This window comes from Centroberyx gerrardi, chromosome 12, assembly GCF_048128805.1.
Source record: "Centroberyx gerrardi isolate f3 chromosome 12, fCenGer3.hap1.cur.20231027, whole genome shotgun sequence".
In the NCBI taxonomy this organism is placed as follows: domain Eukaryota; kingdom Metazoa; phylum Chordata; class Actinopteri; order Beryciformes; family Berycidae; genus Centroberyx; species Centroberyx gerrardi.
Window position 1 is genome coordinate 16,423,261 of NC_136008.1, and position 17,546 is coordinate 16,440,806.

The following is a 17,546-nucleotide window of genomic DNA, read 5'->3' on the forward strand; positions in this document are numbered from 1 at the left end:
AAAGATACCTCATACAAATAGATATAAATACAAGTTTTGTTAATATTTCAGATCCAGGACTACCTGAAAAGAACCTTGGAGGTGAAAGCAGCGGTAAAGCCTACATTACTATTATAACCTATACTGACAGGGTCACTCAATATGTCTTAACATCCCCCTGTCTGTCTGAGCCTGAAAGCAAGGACACAAGTGACAGACATGTTCTTTTTTAAATACAATAATACAAACATGAAACTTTGATCTCAATAGTGTACTGTTAGTACAGGATAATAACTCTGTGGGTGAGAAAAATATAAGATATAGTCTGTAAGATGTAGCCTGATTCGTGTACACAACTACTTCTCTTGCTTCTAGGAGGCGGTAACAATGTAAAAAAGAGAAGATGTTGATGCAGATGCTGTAATTGTAGCCCTAAAATGTTCTGAAGAAATTAATGGTAACAGTTTAAGGCTATTACTAAAACAAAACACAGAAACGCAATAACCGATAACCGATAACCTTCACTCTTCCCAGATGCGTTCACAGACCTTGACAGCCAAGAGACCACGATTCCTAATGCTGTGGGGAAAAATGAGGCACCGTCCAGAGGGAAGGCCGCAGTGGACACATTGAGTATGGATTTGACCAGCAGACTGGTTCCAGGCCATGGGAGCCCAGAGCAGAGCGGGACACACAGGACCCTGGTGGCGACACACGGCGGAAAGCTCATTGATCTGAACAGTGAGGAGGGAATACTGGTGGATGGTCAGGAGGCTGGAAGTTTGTCACAAAAACAAGCCATCAGAGTGACTGACAATGCTCGTCGAGGCATCAATCTGCAAAGAAAGGCGACACCAGGAAGAGGTCAGCTCCTGCATGGAGTTGACGGGCTGAATGGCATGTTGGCCCCGGGCTGGAGCAGAGAACAGCTGGACCGGGACAGTTTTGAGGTTTTGAATGGCAGACCTGCTGCTGCGGCTGCTGGCAACAGCAGAGACACAGACTATGATGGTAAGATCTGATTCTGTGTAAAACTGATCGTTCCAAGAATTATTATGCTCGGAGCAATCAAAGTCTGATCAGCTCATCTCAATTTCCCCACAGATACTAGAGAATTTATCAGCGCTGAGAGGTACCCGATAGGTGAGCTCACAGTTTGTTTGCTATATTGGTGAATCGTGTAAATGGGCTGTGTGGCCAACGATGCATACAGTAACTGCCTCTTTGAAAAAAAAATCTTTCATTCCTTCTTCTTCTTCTCTCTTCTTTGTGCTGTAGCGCCCCCCGCAGCTCATGGCCAGTAGCTCGTCTGTTCCAGCCAGCACCACAACCTCCCAGAAGATCATCATTCCTCTGCCTGTGAGTCATACAGGTGTTGTCTGTACTTGCATCTCTGTATCCACTCAACCTGGCTGAGGAAACAGCTCCGTGACATGTTTACGTGTTTACAGTTACAAGACAGAAGAGAAATAAGTTCCATGTGATGATTCAATTTCAACCTCATATGATTATAGAATAAAGATATTTCCTAATATTTGCTTCATCGTCATTCTTCTATTATAGTGAATGCATTGTTGAACGACAAGGCGACTGGTTTTCTCTCTTTTCTTCAGATTCTAGTCACACTGGTGTTCATAATGAGTCAGGAGCTGCCATCTGTTGACTCATAGGAAACAGGCAGGCTGGATCAAAATATCTCCTGGGACTTTTTCACCCTACTTTAGAATTTTAGATGTATTTTGTGATGTGATCATGTGAACAAATGTGAGAAAGAAAGGAAGAAAGAAAGAAAGAGAGAAAGAAAGAAAGAAAGAAAGACTTAGTGTTAGGTTTTCTCAATTGTTTGTCAGGCCTACTCATGGAAACTACAAAAGTGTCATGTTTGGCATGGAAATAGTGATATGATGTCAGATATCAAATGTCACAAAATTGGTTCATAAGAGCCACTGCATCCATTTTAAGATGGGGGTCAGATTGCATTTCAATGGTGTACGATGCATATTTTTGTCAGCCACATTACCACTGAAATGAGCACAACCACACTTTGCCCACGTCTGAATCTTTCTGCAAGTACACATAAGTCTCTAATTTTGATGCTTTTATTACAATATGTGCAACTGCTGTAAATGCTACACAATAACTGGTTATACAAACAGGTTATAAAATGTAATCATTAAATTTACAATTAGTTAAATACAATAACACATTTCTAGAGACATCTAAACATTTACAAAATAATAATAAGTACACTTGAGAAAAATAATGATAATGTTACCTATAGCACAACACAGTACAATTCAATGCTTGAATGAAATATAATTCCATTACATGTAAAATACACATAATATTACCTATAATGCTGTAGAACACTGTACACATGTCTAGCAGATGGTAAAGCAGGTTGTCTGTAGCAGAGTGTCTGGTACCAATGTAATGCAGGTCAGTATCCAATCCATCTCAGATTTTGGCACCAGCAAATAATCCAAGACAAGACTGGCGTTGTTTCAATGCCACCGTTTCATTTCCTAAAGTTTTGAAGCTCGCTGTACACATCAGACTGGACTCCATGTAACTCCTACAAAAAAAGTACAAGTAATTCATTTAGGAAGCACAAATGCCTGTCTTTTTAGCTAAGACATTTACCCAAGACCATATCACATCCATATTCAGTGTCTTTGATGATTGAATCACAATATGCGTCTGCTTTACCTGATAAGGAGATTCTGCGATCTCTGCTGTCTTTTTCTTTGACATTGTTGAAGCTAGATTTCCTCGACCTGTTGAAATTTGGAAACAGAGAGGGTGCAGGGATAGTTTCAAGTTTGCAAATGACTTCTCCCACCGACCTCCTGCCATTACACCCCCCCCCCCCCCCCCCCACCACCACACACACACACACACCACACACACACACACACAGTCCTCACCGTCACGAGAATCCCATTCTCTTCTTTTCTTGTGGAAAGTTGCAAAGCAGAATACACAGAAAGTGATGAGGAGGGTCAGGATGATGTCACAGGCAATAATTCCCACTACGGTCCCCATATCTATCTGGTAACAGGGACCGCACTCTGTGAAACGACAATGTAAAAACACAGGATGGGAACGCAAACAAAGATACACAACACCATATCCCATAATCCCCCAGGAGCTTAAGAACAGTTTTAGGAAAGCCAGGTACCTTGCTGTCCTTCTGCAGGACCTGAAAGAGACAAAGTTAAGAAAACATCAGATGATAACAACAACTGGCATGAGAGTACCAAGACTTTCTTGCTATTGTACTATCAGTAGCATCATTCACTCCTGCCACCATACACAAACCACTCACCAAATAATGGACCCACAATACAAAGAGTGCTGGACATCTTGATGTTGATGTTTGTTAGAGGAGGAAATGAGTAGAGGTGGTTGAGGGTCACTGGTCCTTATATTCTCTTCCAAATGGCTGTGATCTTGCTTCTGTAAACAAGAGGTTGGAAACCAGAGGCAGCAGCAGACATGCAGATGGAGGACTGTCCACAGTCTGTGGTGCGAAGGTTGTCAGCATGTGACCGTGCTAGGAGGAAGAGGGAGCCCAGTGAGAGAAGAGGAAGCCAGTGTTTCTGTTTCTTCTCTGTAATGTCATGTTCACGTGGGTGTGGCTGGTCTCTCGCACTGTAATAAAAGGCTCCTCATCCGATTTGATATGCTTGATCAGTTGGCGTTCAGGCTTTTACGTGACTTTTTAACAGTGTATTATTCACAGTAACCTGCTGAACCGATGCCAAGATGAGAAGCGATACAAGCTCAGGTTCACCACATACACAGTTTCTGCTGAAATAGGCGCCTAGCTGGTGATCATAACATCTCCAACAGACCATTTCCTTCTGACCTGTGGTTTGCTGCTGTGGGTGCCACAGTCACTGCTGCTTTGAGCCTTTGTTTAACCACAATTTTATCTGAAATGATAGTTTAAACTGTCAGCAAAATGAAAGTAACACCCACTGTTTTTGTAAAAGAGGCCTCAATGTTTAATAATCTTAAATGAATGATCAAAATGCTATAAAAACTGGTTAAGGAAACACATATAAACTACATTTAAAATGTTTCCTTAAAGGTTTTCTTAAATTCCTTATACAAAGGAATGTGTATGCCTAAAATAAAGCCTCTTAAACAGGCCTGATACATATCTCTACGTGTAGAGAGAGAGAGAGAGAGAGAGAGAGCATTCATAAACTCAAGGGAAATTCCCTGCACAAATCCCCTGCCACTACTTCCCAAATTTGTGTGAAGCTGAGAACAGACGGTTCAGCGACAAGCCTTCCCATCCCACGGTTGGCCTCTCGAAAAAACTCTACGCCCAGAGTCATCTCTTCAGGAGGGTATTACCCAGAGCTACAGCACATAGATAAACTACCGCCGCAACACAATAGAGCTACAGAGGAGGTAGATCAGACAGATGATACAGACATACAGAGCGGGCTAGACAGCTATGTGTGTGTGTGTGTGTGCGTGTGTGTGTGGGCTATCATGTCTGAGAAGCCTGGATCGACATGTTCTGTTTGTTTGACTGAAACGGCAGGCGGACGTTTAACCACATCAACAAGTTTAATCACCTCTACATCATCTGCCTTGCATCCAGTCAGTTCTCCTATATGTTAGTCACATTGTCGACGTGCCACTAACAGTACAGCATGATAAAATGGATAAATAATAAAATAAACATGTAAGAAATAAATGGAAAAGATGTGCAACCTAGCAAGCTAACAAAAAACAAAACAAAAAACAAGTATGTGAACCCCCCATTCACAAACCAATCAAATGACCAACCAAATAAACAAACAAATAAGCAAATAATTATATGTACATGGCAGTGACAAAAGTCTATCTCTGTCAGCGAATGGGAAAAAGACAACTCAACATAATTCAACTGTAGCCGACTTTCACCAGGAGATGGCAGTGATTTGTGTTTCAATTATTTTTATGCTTGTTTGATCTACAATGAGTTGAGGCTCAAAATGCAGTTTTATCAACACTTATCTTATGCGTTAACAATTCAGTGGTCAGTCAGTCAGTCAGTCAGTTCTGATGCTCAGGAGAAACTGGAAGCCCTTACCCAGCCACAATACATCCCACATTCAGAAATACCATAAAGAATACTGTCTTTCAGGATTACAAAAAAAAAGCTCATGAAATATACAGCTTTTGATCATGGAAGTATTAATACAAGATCTTTTAAAATATTTGGACATCTTGCTAGCCTAAAAATACAGTCAACTGCAGCAGGTGCTGTATGTGGGTTTAGTGCCAGCACTGATTGAAACCGAATAACATTCAGTTGAATTTGTCATGCAAAATGTAATCATTGTACTGAAAAACTGAATTTGATTTGCACAACTTGAATTTGTATTGTATAATTTGATATACCTTTTATTGATCAGGCTTTGCAAAACAACTCCAAGCAGATAGCTGAAGAAACACAAGCACACAGTGGGGCACAATGTAAAATACATTTTCATGCTCTTTAAATAAAAAATGGATTGCTAAAGCTTTTATATACGGCACTAAATGCATTCTCTGTAACAGTCGCAATCTCTCATGTCTTTGGAATCTGACAGTCCTATTTTTTTCACACAGTTTCTATGAATTAGGAGTTATCAGTGTGTTTATTGTATGTGTAATGAATTAAGCAGAACTCCAGCAATTTGGTCTTTCCTAAACAGGTTTAAAAATATGTTCAAGACACTATTGCAAATCAGTCCAAAACCAAAAGGTTTATTATACAAGAGTTTGATTTAAAACAGTTTGATTTATCTTAGTTGACATTTTGTACTCTGATAAAAATAAATGATCTACAAAAATGTGAACATAACTTCTTAATATACTGTAGCATCTTCAAATGTTGCTCTGTAGATTAAGTCTTGCAGTTTGCCCTGACATTCATATACACCTTATCAGCTGTGAAGAGATGAGAAGAGAGACAGGAAGAGAGAAAGAATTACTATTTGAAAATATAAAGTTACCAAATACACCAAGAACATGTTGAGGGGCTAAAATGAATACAGTGATGTTATAAATGATTCCCATTTCCCTCTAGACCTAACACACCCTTAGCAGGGACACAGAGGCCAACAGGTTAAAAATATCCTTGGGGATATGAAAGGCCAAAAGCTCACAAAAGATTTAAACACTATATGACAACATGGTTGCTTTTGTGAAAGCACTTCATGGCCCTGTTTCCTTACCGTTTTCTCTCCTCTGACGCCGAGAGCTGGCGCACTGGTAGGTGACCACGACAATGATAAGAGTCAACACCACGTCTGCAGAGATGATGCCGGCCATTGTGCCAGGCTCGATCCTGTAGCAAGACACGCAGTCTGGCAGAGGGACAGTGAATGCACAGACAGCAGAGATGAGTGGGATGGAAGAAAAGAGGTCTGAACTGAGAGAGGACTGGAAATAATTACTCATCATGTCCTTATCTCGCTATCGTCTGTATGTGTTTTGCTTATTGTACTATTTAAAACTTAAACTACTAAATTACTATGGAAAAACTTCATTTTTAGGGTTACATCCACAGTTTGTTGTACATACCTGCATCTGCCATAGCCAAGTCTTAGGCAGAGAAAGAGAAGAAAAATAAAACATAAATTTCAGTGAATTCACTGCAGAGGTGTTGCTGCATGAAGTTAAGTTTCCGTCTGCTGCAACATATCTGTGGTTTCATTTTCCTGTGTAAGACCACCTTAGTGTGTTTGTGCGTGTGTGTGTGTGTGTGTGTGTGTGTGTGTGTGTGTGTGTGTGTGTGAGACAGAGAGAGAGAAAGAGAGAGAGAGAGCCATGGCACCATGAAAGTTTACTTACTGTAGAGAGAAAGCAGGAGAACCATAAACACTTTTTTGTCTTCCATGGTCGGCTGACAGCTCAATCATGTGCTTCCTGAAAGTGAAAGGGATTAAATTTAATTTCATTTGATTTCAAAGCCAAACTAACTTAAACCGTTCGAGACAGCGGACCCAACTGTGTAAGACTTTGACCTATTTTGTCCCCGCACCTACAGTGCCATGAAGTACGCCTGTATCAGAATGAGTCATATGTTGGTGTGTGGGCATTAAAATGAAAAAATAAAATGTAAAAATCACAAAAATCCTTATCTTAAACTTTGAAAAGATTCTCCAAAATGAAAATCATTAAAATGCCATATATAAGTCAAGAAGAAAATGAAGTTCAGTCAATTACATTTCATGTGTAATGTGCTGTCTTTACAATTGTATAAACTAACTGAAAAGCTAGACATACAACCATTTGGATGTGACTTCACAGATGCAACAGACATTAGATGGTTAAAAGGCTAGGATGAGGAAGAGAAAATCAGTGCCAGTTAAGATCCTCGTACCTGCTCTGCTGCGGCTCCGTCTGTCCTCTGGGATCCGATAGATGAGTGTGACTGTGGCTTACCATTAGTTTTCACTTTTGAGTGCTGACGTCAATTTTGTCTTCCTTCCCCTGCCCAGAAAGTAACTGAAACACTGCCTGTTTGTAGGCATTTCATCACAAAAATATCCCAACACTGTCTCATTTGAGGAGTAGTAGGGTTAAGAATTAAATGACTCTGTACTGACTTTCACTACCTGCCACATTCTACCAGATTCAGCATTCACACTATCGCTGAAAACCAACAGTAATGCAGAAGTGTTTAGGTTGTTGAGTGTCACTCATGTGCCCATGAATGATTCCCTCTAGTCACTGCTGCCTCTTAGTGGCCAGGCAATATAAACCTGCATTTTGTTTGGTAAACTGCATTCAGGATGATGGAAGCAAGTTTTCATGGCTTTTTTTTTTTTTTTTTTTAGTTTTTTTTTAGCAAAACCTCGCACAACAATGCACAAGCATCAGATTTAAACATTTCTGCTCCATCCTCCATGCCCAGAAGAGCCAACTCTCCTTGCTTGTCAAGTTAACCTGCCACTTCTGAAAATCCTCAAGGGTGCAACTGTGTTTTTATGATTTGTCAGGCAATGGTCAAACTGTCTTTGAGACATTATCCGTGATTCATCCTCAGCATCATTAGACGGTGGCCCTTGCAGTGATTATATCAATTCTTCCAATGAACAGTAGAGGGGGCTATGGCGCGTTAAAGCAAATAGCATTACAGCATAATGCCTATGAAATTTGAAACATTGTAGTAGTGTACAAGTTTCACGACCTCCAGTTCCTCCTCATATTTCTGCTTCTTACTCTTCAGGCTAATCTTGGTCATCCATCTTCTTTCATACTTTCAAATATAAACTCCATTTCAACTTCAGACGGCACAATGTTTTAGGAGCATGTGTGATATAATTTCTCTCTTCAGTAGGCTTCTCTGTTTAAACTCATATTTGGGTGGATACTTAATGTCATGGTCAGTTGTGATATTGTTTATACATTTTTAATATATAAGGCCAGGTTTCCGGAGGCTTTAACCCTTTAAGGTGTTTTAGTAGCCTAATACTGGAACTGAAACTATAATTATTGAGTTATAGAGCTTTCTTTCTTTCTTTCTTTCTTTCTTTCTTTCTTTCTTTCTTTCTTTCTTTCCTCACCACCACTCAAAGTGTTTTGTTTTTTTCCCAACTTATTTTTTCTCAAATCATAGCCTATTGTAATACCAGTCTAATCTTCACTATAGTATCCTAGGCTATATGAAGTAGGCGATATAAAACTATATAACTATATATAACTACTGTAGTATGTATGGTAGGGCCCTCTGTAAATTACGAGAACAATCAAGTTATCACTTCTATTCTATTCTATTCTATTCTATTCTATTCTACTGGCTTGACATTATCCCGCAGCAGCAGAGTCAATAAAACAGCGGAGGCGTGGTTTACAAGAAGTGCAGAGAGCGGGTAGCGTCAGGGGCGGCGACGGGGAACAACGTGCTCCGTGTATACAAGCTGCAGCCGTGACACAACAAGCCAGTTGAACATCACCGCGGGGAACACCGAGCACCGCGGGGAACACCGGAGATCCATCCTGCACTGTAAATTACACTGTACAGTCAATCCCGTTTTGAACAGACTGGTGATCACGCGGACAACCTGTTGAGGGTTTCAAAGCAAAACCGTTTCTGATATGCCCTGGGAGAAATGTGAGTATGGCTATGGTGCTGATTTACTATGTGTAATAGGATCGTAGTTTTAGATTTCCTTGTTAACGGTATAGAGAGTAGCCGAATATTCCTCCATGGTGTGATTATGATATGATGACAAACTGATTGATGAGGCTACTGCATTTCTGGACATCATATTATGACACATTATTAGCTACATCATTCATCTTGTTCTCAATCAATGGGTGCTAAGGTCTAGTATATATATATATTTAAAGGGCCATTACGTACTATTATGTACTTTATTAGCCTAATACTGGTCCCAAACCCCTAAACATTACAGTTTGATTTTGTTTGAAACTGGTTGAGAGTTAATGGGTTCGATAAGGACTTTGGATCCTGAAGCTGAATGAAACCTAATTGGTAAAAAAAAAAAGAAAAACAAAAGAAAGTGAGGATTGGAGTACGGTTACTGTTGAGAAAAGCTATTGTAGGCTATTGTCTTATATTCGTGTCTACTTTTTTATTTTAAAGATTTCAAAGCATCACTCAAAACAACATGAAGATCCGTCACTAAACTTAAGCACTTTAAGGGTAATATGAGTTATTTGGGTGTAGCCCATGTTCATGTGATGTCTCTGGGGGTTTAATGACGCTGTGCCTCGGGTGAATCCAGGAGTCCGGACGGCTCTTGGGGAAACCCTGATGCCCCCCCGCCCAGCTCGCTGTTTTCAGTTCCCGTTTTGATACGACAAGAAACAAGCAGTACGTAACGTACGGAAACCCTGACGTTTAACAACAGCCTACTAGCTGTATCGTGGGGGATATTACACACCAGACACGACTTTGTATGTTCAGTCAACTTTGTATGTTCAGTCAGACGGAATGCCCACTGTTTTGACACGGGCCTAAAAACTATCACTTATAATTTCGTCGTGTTTCTGCTGAACGAGGCCGCGTCACTCAAATTGAGGAAATTGGCCCCGCGCTGCTTTTGACTCTCAGCGCGGAGCCAAAAGGCGAGGAGAAAGGTCTTCGGAATCCCCACCTCCCACGCACGTGAGTCAGTGTCCAGGGGTTTCCACAACCCCTATTTGAATATAGCACATTAGAAAGAGTGGCCCAAAGCAGTGTGGGAGCATCATTTATTCGTGGGCTAGGCTGCCCTCGTAATCAGTGATGGTTTAGACAAGCAGTTTTTCCTTATCTCTACTTTCTCTCAACGGATGTGTCAGACCAGAAGCCAGAGGACTGAGTGATCTAGATATAGGCTTGATGCCAATCATCAAACTGCAATTTACTCAGCTATTGTTTGGTATAGAATTGGCTCCTAATATAGATAGGCCTAATATAGTAGGGCTAGTTACATAACATTACATCATCGACCAACATATCAAATGCCAAATGTGAAATTCTATTGTAAAGATCAAATGAGTCAAATTCAGGGTTGAGTAACCTACAGTATAGTAACACCTTGCGAATTTGAAAGTGAAACTATGTAGTCACTGAGTGATGTCAACATTCTGATAAAGTGACCTTTATGTTGTGGTGGGTCAATCAGCAGCACAAGGGCTTATTGTTAAGGGCAGGTTTCCATCCCAAGGTAACACCATTATAGTAGAGAGAAGACATGACTAACCGACAGAAATCTAACCTTCACCCCTAATCGGTGGACTCATTTTTCTCTCCCCTTATGCATCAGTGGGTACATTTGCATGAGTATATTTTTGTGGAGGAGCACCTGCTTTTGATTTGCTCCAGTGGATAGAGCTATCTGGTGCAGCTTACCATAGCTTGGAAGGTATTCCCTCTGTCAGTATTCAAAAGTCTCACGCTATAAACTGAGAAATGACAGAGGGAGATGTCACTCTCTGTCTTCTTCTGCTTTGTCTCTGTGTGGGTTTGGTAGAGAGCACAAGGCAGTTGCACATGTGTTGAGGTGACGCGCCTGTGACACACACACCAAAGGCAGGAAGATGTGGTTTGTGTTGAGCGTAACGGAGCGAGACAGGAAGATGTCATAGAAAATAAGTAGTGGCAATCCCATGCAAAGGTTTCTGGTGAATCTCTCTGGTTAACATGGCCACACAATCTCAGACTGTTCCTAATGGAGGAGGTTCCTCAGAGTGTTATCTTTGTGTACTGGTTCCACATACAGGGTGGAAATATCACTTTATCTTTCACGTGTGGGGTGAAGTCTTTGAGGAAACAACCTGTCTGGTCACATCATGTCAACTGGAAACATCAGAGAATTCTGTTTTGTAATATTTTTTTCCTATTTTCTTGTTTCCTGTACCTGCTTAATGGAAATGCTATTTTTGTGAAACAGTAGGGGAAAACATACTCATTATATCATAGACTTGATACTGATGTATGTCCCAAGCAGAGCAGAAAAATGCAATCATGGTGAAACTGAGGAGGCATCATCATCACCCAAGTGATAACAATTGTAGCAATTTTATCATCTTACTCCTATGATATAGGCCTATGTCATGACTTAAAATGGATAATCCAAGTCTATAACAGAATTTATATTTGTTACTTCTATGGTCTTGAACAGCTCAGTCTACATTTGTGACTGACTTAAACTAGTCTCTGCTAAACCTAAAAACAATAAAGCCAAGCCTCTCTTGAGACTTGAATACTGGAGCTGCTCCACTGACAGTGAATAAGAGACTATTATCTATTATCCAGATTTCTGTGGTGATCTGGGCATATTTTGTAGCTCATAATTACAAGAAAAAAGAACTCACTTGGAAGTGAAAGCTCAAAGTCTGTCTCCATGTCACTGGAGGGTTTTGTCTTTAAATAACACAGATTATTTGGTTTAGTGATTGATCACGTTCTGACAGGAATAACGTGAATAGTTTTTAATATGAGGGAATTAAATATTTCAAGTTCAACCTTCATCCATTTCAGACCTCCATCACATGTAGTGACCAAAACGTATCTCTACAAATCATGTTGGAGTCATTCTGGCTTAATGTTGCTTCCACAGCGCAAAAGGAGAAGCCGTGTTACACTCTGCCCACAGTGAAGAAACTCTTGGAGCAGAAGAGAAAGCGCGAGACGTCCAGAACAAGTCCTGTCCCTCCCACCACTGTTCCAGTAAGGCACCACACACAGAGGGGGGCTCAGCATCACCACAGAGATTTATATGGGCATGTTTGCTTATGATTAATCCATTTTTTTTTCTCCTAGCAGGTGTCAACACCAGAACCATCTATCTGTACAGGTAAGAGCTGGATAAAACACTTTCATGATCTCACAAATCTTGATCATAATGTTGAACAGAGTATGATGTAAAAATGTAATAATGGTCATAGATCAAGTCACTGATGATGAATACCAGTCGCTCCTGTCCGTTCCAGGTGCATCGAGCAGCTACTCGGACATGGCAGTAGGCTATGAGCAATGGCCGCCGGCAACGGAGTCTACTCTCAATTACTACCCCTCTTCCCAAGACGGCAGCTATGCTGCAAACTACAGCCTCCCAGTGGGGCCTGTGTACAGCACACAGCAGCAGATGCAGGGATTTGGAGATACAATGTCTCAGGCATATGTAAGAGATACTTCTTATTTGTAAAGACTATAGGCTGCAGCAATCAGACACCACACTCTACCATTTTAAAGATGCGCTCAGCTTTTCGAGTAACTTTACTGTATTTTTCAACACTGGCTCAAATTCAGCAGGCTACAGCAAAAAGTGGGCCATCACAAACTGTGTATCATTACAGACAAAATCTTTTGTTTGATTGGCTACAAGCAGGTTTAAAATTGTGAGCGTGTGTCAGTCAATTGAATCCATCTAACACTTGCAACTTACTGGCCATATAATCTAAAGCTGAAATTTGCTCAGCCCAAATTTTCTTTTTTTTGTGTTTGGATTTCGCTCAGAAAATGTCATAGAAATGTATCTAAAATGTCTGGTAACATGCTAGTCTACTTCAGGTTGTGTAGATTTTGATTTGGCCCCTAATAGTGAATCAGATTGTTGTTTGAGAAGATTGCCTAATACAGAGGCAAGAATAGACGAGGGAGGGAAGAATGAAAAAGGACTGGAGACCATTAGTGAAAAGTAGCCAAACTAATCCTATGTTTTCATCTTTAGCATGGTGGGAACATTTTAAGCACATTAACTTTGAATTCTTTTTTACATATTTAGTTGTTTTGGTTATCTGGTGATGTAGCTTTTCAAAAGTGCATGTGCATGCATTATATGATAAAATAATCTACAGCTGCAGAAGTTCCCTACTAGATCTATAAGTGTATAATCATATATTGATATTTATCTTGACTCCTCTGTTTGTCAGAAAGCTTGAAGTTTTGTCCTGCTTTCTTTTGAGCAGGACTGCCCTGTGACAGTGTCAAGTCCTGGTCTGACTTCATCCTGGTCATTTATGGGCCCCAGTCAGAACGCACAGCTAAGTTTTGGTTCTCAGCTGGACGCCACCAAGCTGGAGGAGGCCAGGATGTTGCTCAGAGGGATGGACTACAGCAGAACCACCGGTCAGGACGAGGATGGAGACACGTGAGTGCTTGTTATGTGTGTGTGTGTTGTGTGTTTAGGTATGTGTGTGTGTGTGTGTGTGTGTGTGTGTGCTTGTGAGCACCAACAAAAAGAGCATGTACAAAAATTGCCATGGGCATATATGGACATAAATTACTTACTTAACCTCTCATTTCTTCTTTCAAATTGTGGATGCCAGATTACAAAGATGTTTCTCACGTTTTGCTCACTACCAAAAGTCCATACTGCAAGAGAGACTAGTAAATGAATAAATATGCATTGCATATATGTACTGTATACACACACACACACACACACACACACACACACACACACACACACACACCACAAACACACACACACTATTTAGTTCAGTATTTAGTCATCTTAGCACACAAATATTATGCTGTTTATGCAGCATAATATTTTGTGTAAATAGTAGGCAAAACAATATACTTCATCTTGCTGGATTCATTTAATCACCATTTAAACACCAATGCTGGCATTAGTGAGTGTGTGTGTGGGTATGACTTAAGTCACTTTCAGGGACACACACCAGACTTAAGACCAGTTGATTGGGGACGGCTTGTGCAATTGGGGACAAAAGCCGTGTCCCCAATTGGTAAAAAGCTGATTTTTGGGTCAGTGGTTAAGGTTAGGGTTAGGTTAAGGTTAGGGTAAGTGTGTGTGTGTGTGTGTGTGTGTGTGTGTGTGTGTGTGTGTGTGTGTGTGTGTGTGTGTGTTTACTTATTTAAAAGATTTTTGGTAGTGAGCTAAACGTGAGAGCCATGTGTGCAATCTGGCAATCCTAGTAAGATTTCAAAGAAAAAGTGAGAGGATGAGTCAGCCAGTTATATCTGTATGAAACTCAGATGACAAACTATGATAACATGGAAAGATAACTTTCACTAAGAAGGGAATATTGTTAAATTGGTCATGGGGATTTACACTATTTTCAACCCTAAGAATCATCTAAAACCAATTTGTCATGTGTTCTTGTTTTGTCAGCATCCTGCACATCTACACTGCCAAGGGGCTCAGGGAGTGTGCCTTCGCTGCTGCAGAGAGGCTGAGCGATTTAGGGAGGCTCGATGCCAAAGAACACAAGGGCAAGGTACAGACACAAAGACTCAAGTGCTTGAATTGCTCTTTTGCTTTCTATGGCACAAGTATTTTGTGACAAATACAAACAGAAGACTATCATTTCTTTCTAAATAAAGTTGTGTAATCAATGTGCTTGTGCACCAGACTGCTTTGCTGGTGGCGGTGACAGCAAACCAGCCAGAGATCGTCCAGGATCTACTGTCATTTGGAACAGACATCAATGCTTGTGATGTCAAAGGTCAAACTGCCCTTCATCTGGCCGCAAACTATGGCTTCCCTGGGGTTCTGCAGGTAAAGCGCCATTCAGGTTGAATTCATGTTTTTCACAGCGGGTCAAAAAGAGATGGTAGCACTGATGAGACCCAAACTGTAAATTTGTCTTTGTAGGTTATTCTATCTAACGGACCTGCAGTGAACCTGGAAGCCCGCAATTTTGAAGGTAAATTGATGTCATACCAATTGTAATTACTGTGGGAATAATGTCTTAACCATATAGAGAAATGGTGTTAGAATGTTTTTAAAGTATGATTTGGACATTATTTTGTGTAAAGCCTTGCAATACTTAACATCAATACAAGCATTATTACATTATTATTAATTAACATGTGGCATGGTGTCTGCTCCTTCCTTACCACAGGCATGACTCCTCTGCACTGTGCAGCCATTTCCCACAGTGCCACCATGAAGGCTCTGTCTGCCAGTGGGCAGGGAGATGTTAGCCTTCAGGCCAAGGCTGCGGAGAAGCTGTCCTGTCTGCAGATGCTGCTCAGTGCAGGGGCGTCCCTGCTCAGCCAGGTACAGTACAGCTCTCCCACTGCTGAATGTCTGCTGCGTTGACAGGAGCGGTTTTAGGATGAGGGGTAGGTCTGGATCCACTGGTGTGTCAAAGGTAGTTCAGAGGGGGATTGCTGTTACTATGTGCTAGTTCTTGTAAGTACATTTAATTGGTAAAGAGAGAAAAGTGTCATTGTTGTTGTACAAACTGGTGGCAGATTAGCCTTCACAAGGGTGAGGCAAGAGGCCAACTAGCAACTGGTAGGTCATTGGTTCAACCAACATGATGGAAGCCCCTGAGCAAGGCATCGAAATCTAATCTGTTAACCCTCACCTTTCATCAAATAGATAAATAAATAGATATGGGAAGCTTTGTGTGTGCGTGTGTGTTTGCAAATGGAAAATTAGCTATCTTTGTCTTCTAAAGACAGTTTGGGAATGAAAATGAATCATTTTGTCAGTGGTGCTGTCAGTTAGTGAGCCATTTTCCTGCTACTCTCTCTTCTTGTTTCCCTTTGACTCCTATTTGTCTCCCTCTGGGTTATTGTGGTTTCGTAGTGTTTTCATTAACATGGGCTCCAATTCCAGGAAATCAAAAGTAACAAGACTGTCCTGCACCTGGCTGTCAAGGAGGGGAACATTGATCTGGTTCGTGATCTGCTGAGGATTCCTCTGCCGAACATGAAGGATTTTGTCAACATGAAGGTGAGTCCCACGAGGGCATGAAAGTCAAAACTGGATTTTACTGTATGTTCATGTCCGTGTTTTTGTGTATTTGTGGATGCAAATAGAGTGCATCATGTTTTCTCGTCTCCCATACAGGCTCACGGTCACACAGCCTTACACATGGCAGCTGGTCTCCATGGTAGCTTCCACCAGGAAGACATCCTACGGCTGCTGCTGAGCAGAGGGGCCGACCCCAGTATCCGCAACCTGGAGAACGACCAGCCCGCCCACCTCCTGCAGAGCGGCCACCGTGGAGATCAGGTGAGCTGCCAGTCATTCTAACAGCCAATCATGTCAGGTCAGCAGGGTCTAGTTTAACTTGCAGGATCCTTCAGGAGCTATTTGTTCACAATCTCTTGCTTGTCATCTTTTCATCTCTAGCTCAAGCTCATCCTGAAGAAACGAAGTGCTTCGACTCGTCGACGCGTGGTGTCCTTACAGGACCAAGAGTGATTTCAATCACTCGTAGTCCCATGTGTTCCACTGCCTCTGGGAGGAAATGAGTCTAAATGCTGTCTATTGTTCCTCTGATGAGGAGGGGATTGAGGTTTTAGGGAGTCTCTGGCCTGTATATTGTCACAGCATTTTGTTTTTAACACCTAGTTTGACAATTCATATTGAAATGATGCTTTAGTCCTTAAAGCCTGGATTATCTGTAATTAAGTGCTGGCAAAATAGGACTTTATTTTACTGTCCTACTTGCAGGTTATCAAGTGTCCATCTGCAATTGAAGAGTTTCATTCCAAAATTAGATATTCGCCATCAACCCTTGCTCACAAAACAGTCATGTTTTTGAAGATAGATTTGCATGCGTTTCTGCAATGTTGACTGATGACCAAGAAGCACATTTTTTGCCAAAAATGAAACTCTTCAATTTAATAGGAATTAGGGTCACAAGTTACCTTGTCAGATTTGCACGAGTGGACTAACCACAATGGAAAAAATTTAAAGGTTTATGTGTTGTGGAAGGTGTTGTAATATTAATTTTCCTAGTAGGTCACACTCCCAGTCTCAAGTTGATTTCTATGAAATCATTAACATGACTTCAGGGACAGTCTCTCTGACACCCCTCTCAATCCCTTGTCAAAACTCCCCATCATGAGAAGTAATCATATTGGTTCATTGAATGATGGTCACGATTTCAATCAACATGTGTGCTTATATTAAGAATGCATGTCTCTAAACTCTTATATTCTATCATATAACTTAACTTTTCTTTCTGTATGCATCATACTTGTGTATGTAACAGACAATAGAATGCTATTATCCTCTATGGACCATTTACTTTGTGGAAAGAGAAACTTCATTTTACTATGTAAACCTATTATGTATTTGGAACCATTGTTGTATGACAAAGAATGTGTTTTCTTATCAGAGAGAAAT

At 40.9% G+C, this 17,546-nt stretch overlaps 3 protein-coding genes across 6 annotated transcripts; 1 reads left to right on the forward strand and 2 right to left on the reverse strand.

Moving 5' to 3' along the window:
• Positions 1-2,077: 2,077 nt before the first annotated feature.
• On the reverse strand, positions 2,078-3,500 carry tyrobp (transmembrane immune signaling adaptor TYROBP). 2 transcript variants are annotated; one of them, XM_078287198.1, is made up of 5 exons: positions 3,308-3,500; positions 3,161-3,181; positions 2,907-3,050; positions 2,689-2,756; positions 2,078-2,554 (listed from the first exon to the last, which is right to left on the reverse strand). In XM_078287198.1, the coding sequence occupies exons 1-5, from the start codon at positions 3,342-3,344 to the stop codon at positions 2,498-2,500; spliced, it is 327 nt and encodes a 108-aa protein (XP_078143324.1). In that variant the 5' UTR covers positions 3,345-3,500; the 3' UTR covers positions 2,078-2,497. The 2 variants fall into 2 exon arrangements, with proteins under 2 accessions (XP_078143324.1, XP_071751462.1); XM_071895361.1 differs by lacking the exon at positions 3,161-3,181.
• Positions 3,501-4,970: 1,470 nt separating this feature from the next.
• Positions 4,971-7,498, reverse strand: hcst (hematopoietic cell signal transducer). Of its 3 annotated transcripts, none has more exons than XM_078287199.1 (5): positions 7,258-7,489; positions 6,823-6,897; positions 6,553-6,573; positions 6,204-6,335; positions 4,971-5,916 (listed from the first exon to the last, which is right to left on the reverse strand). In XM_078287199.1, exons 2-5 carry the CDS (start codon positions 6,866-6,868, stop codon positions 5,873-5,875), a joined length of 243 nt encoding a protein of 80 aa, XP_078143325.1. In that variant the 5' UTR covers positions 6,869-6,897; positions 7,258-7,489; the 3' UTR covers positions 4,971-5,872. The 3 variants fall into 3 exon arrangements, with proteins under 3 accessions (XP_078143325.1, XP_071751463.2, XP_078143326.1); XM_071895362.2 differs by having other exon boundaries at positions 4,972-5,916; positions 7,355-7,498; XM_078287200.1 differs by lacking the exon at positions 6,553-6,573 and having other exon boundaries at positions 4,972-5,916; positions 7,355-7,498.
• Positions 7,499-8,958: 1,460 nt separating this feature from the next.
• nfkbid (nuclear factor of kappa light polypeptide gene enhancer in B-cells inhibitor, delta) lies at positions 8,959-17,530 on the forward strand. Its single transcript, XM_078287302.1, has 12 exons — positions 8,959-9,088; positions 12,048-12,157; positions 12,251-12,284; positions 12,421-12,611; positions 13,396-13,580; positions 14,568-14,673; positions 14,808-14,954; positions 15,051-15,102; positions 15,301-15,458; positions 16,026-16,142; positions 16,260-16,424; positions 16,545-17,530. Exons 1-12 carry the CDS (start codon positions 9,073-9,075, stop codon positions 16,614-16,616), a joined length of 1,353 nt encoding a protein of 450 aa, XP_078143428.1. The 5' UTR covers positions 8,959-9,072; the 3' UTR covers positions 16,617-17,530.
• The last annotated feature ends 16 nt before the right edge of the window (positions 17,531-17,546 follow it).

Bases quoted from the DNA above. Each gene is read 5' to 3' on its own strand.
- nfkbid (XM_078287302.1), top strand. The intron at 12,158-12,250 runs GTAAGGCACCAC...TTTTTCTCCTAG, and splicing joins TCCCTCCCACCACTGTTCCA to CAGGTGTCAACACCAGAACC. The intron at 12,612-13,395 runs GTAAGAGATACT...CTTTCTTTTGAG, and splicing joins ATACAATGTCTCAGGCATAT to CAGGACTGCCCTGTGACAGT.
- hcst (XM_078287199.1), bottom strand. From the start codon at position 6,868: ATGGAAGACAAAAAAGTGTTTATGGTTCTCCTGCTTTCTCTCTACA. The intron at 6,574-6,822 runs GTAAGTAAACTT...TCTCTGCCTAAG, and splicing joins TCTCCTGCTTTCTCTCTACA to ACTTGGCTATGGCAGATGCA. The intron at 6,336-6,552 runs GTATGTACAACA...TCCCTCTGCCAG, and splicing joins CTTGGCTATGGCAGATGCAG to ACTGCGTGTCTTGCTACAGG.
- tyrobp (XM_078287198.1), bottom strand. From the start codon at position 3,344: ATGTCCAGCACTCTTTGTATTGTGGGTCCATTATTTG. The intron at 3,182-3,307 runs GTGAGTGGTTTG...TGTCTCTTTCAG, and splicing joins TATTGTGGGTCCATTATTTG to GTCCTGCAGAAGGACAGCAA. The intron at 2,757-2,906 runs GTGAGGACTGTG...AAATTTCAACAG, and splicing joins AGAATGGGATTCTCGTGACG to GTCGAGGAAATCTAGCTTCA.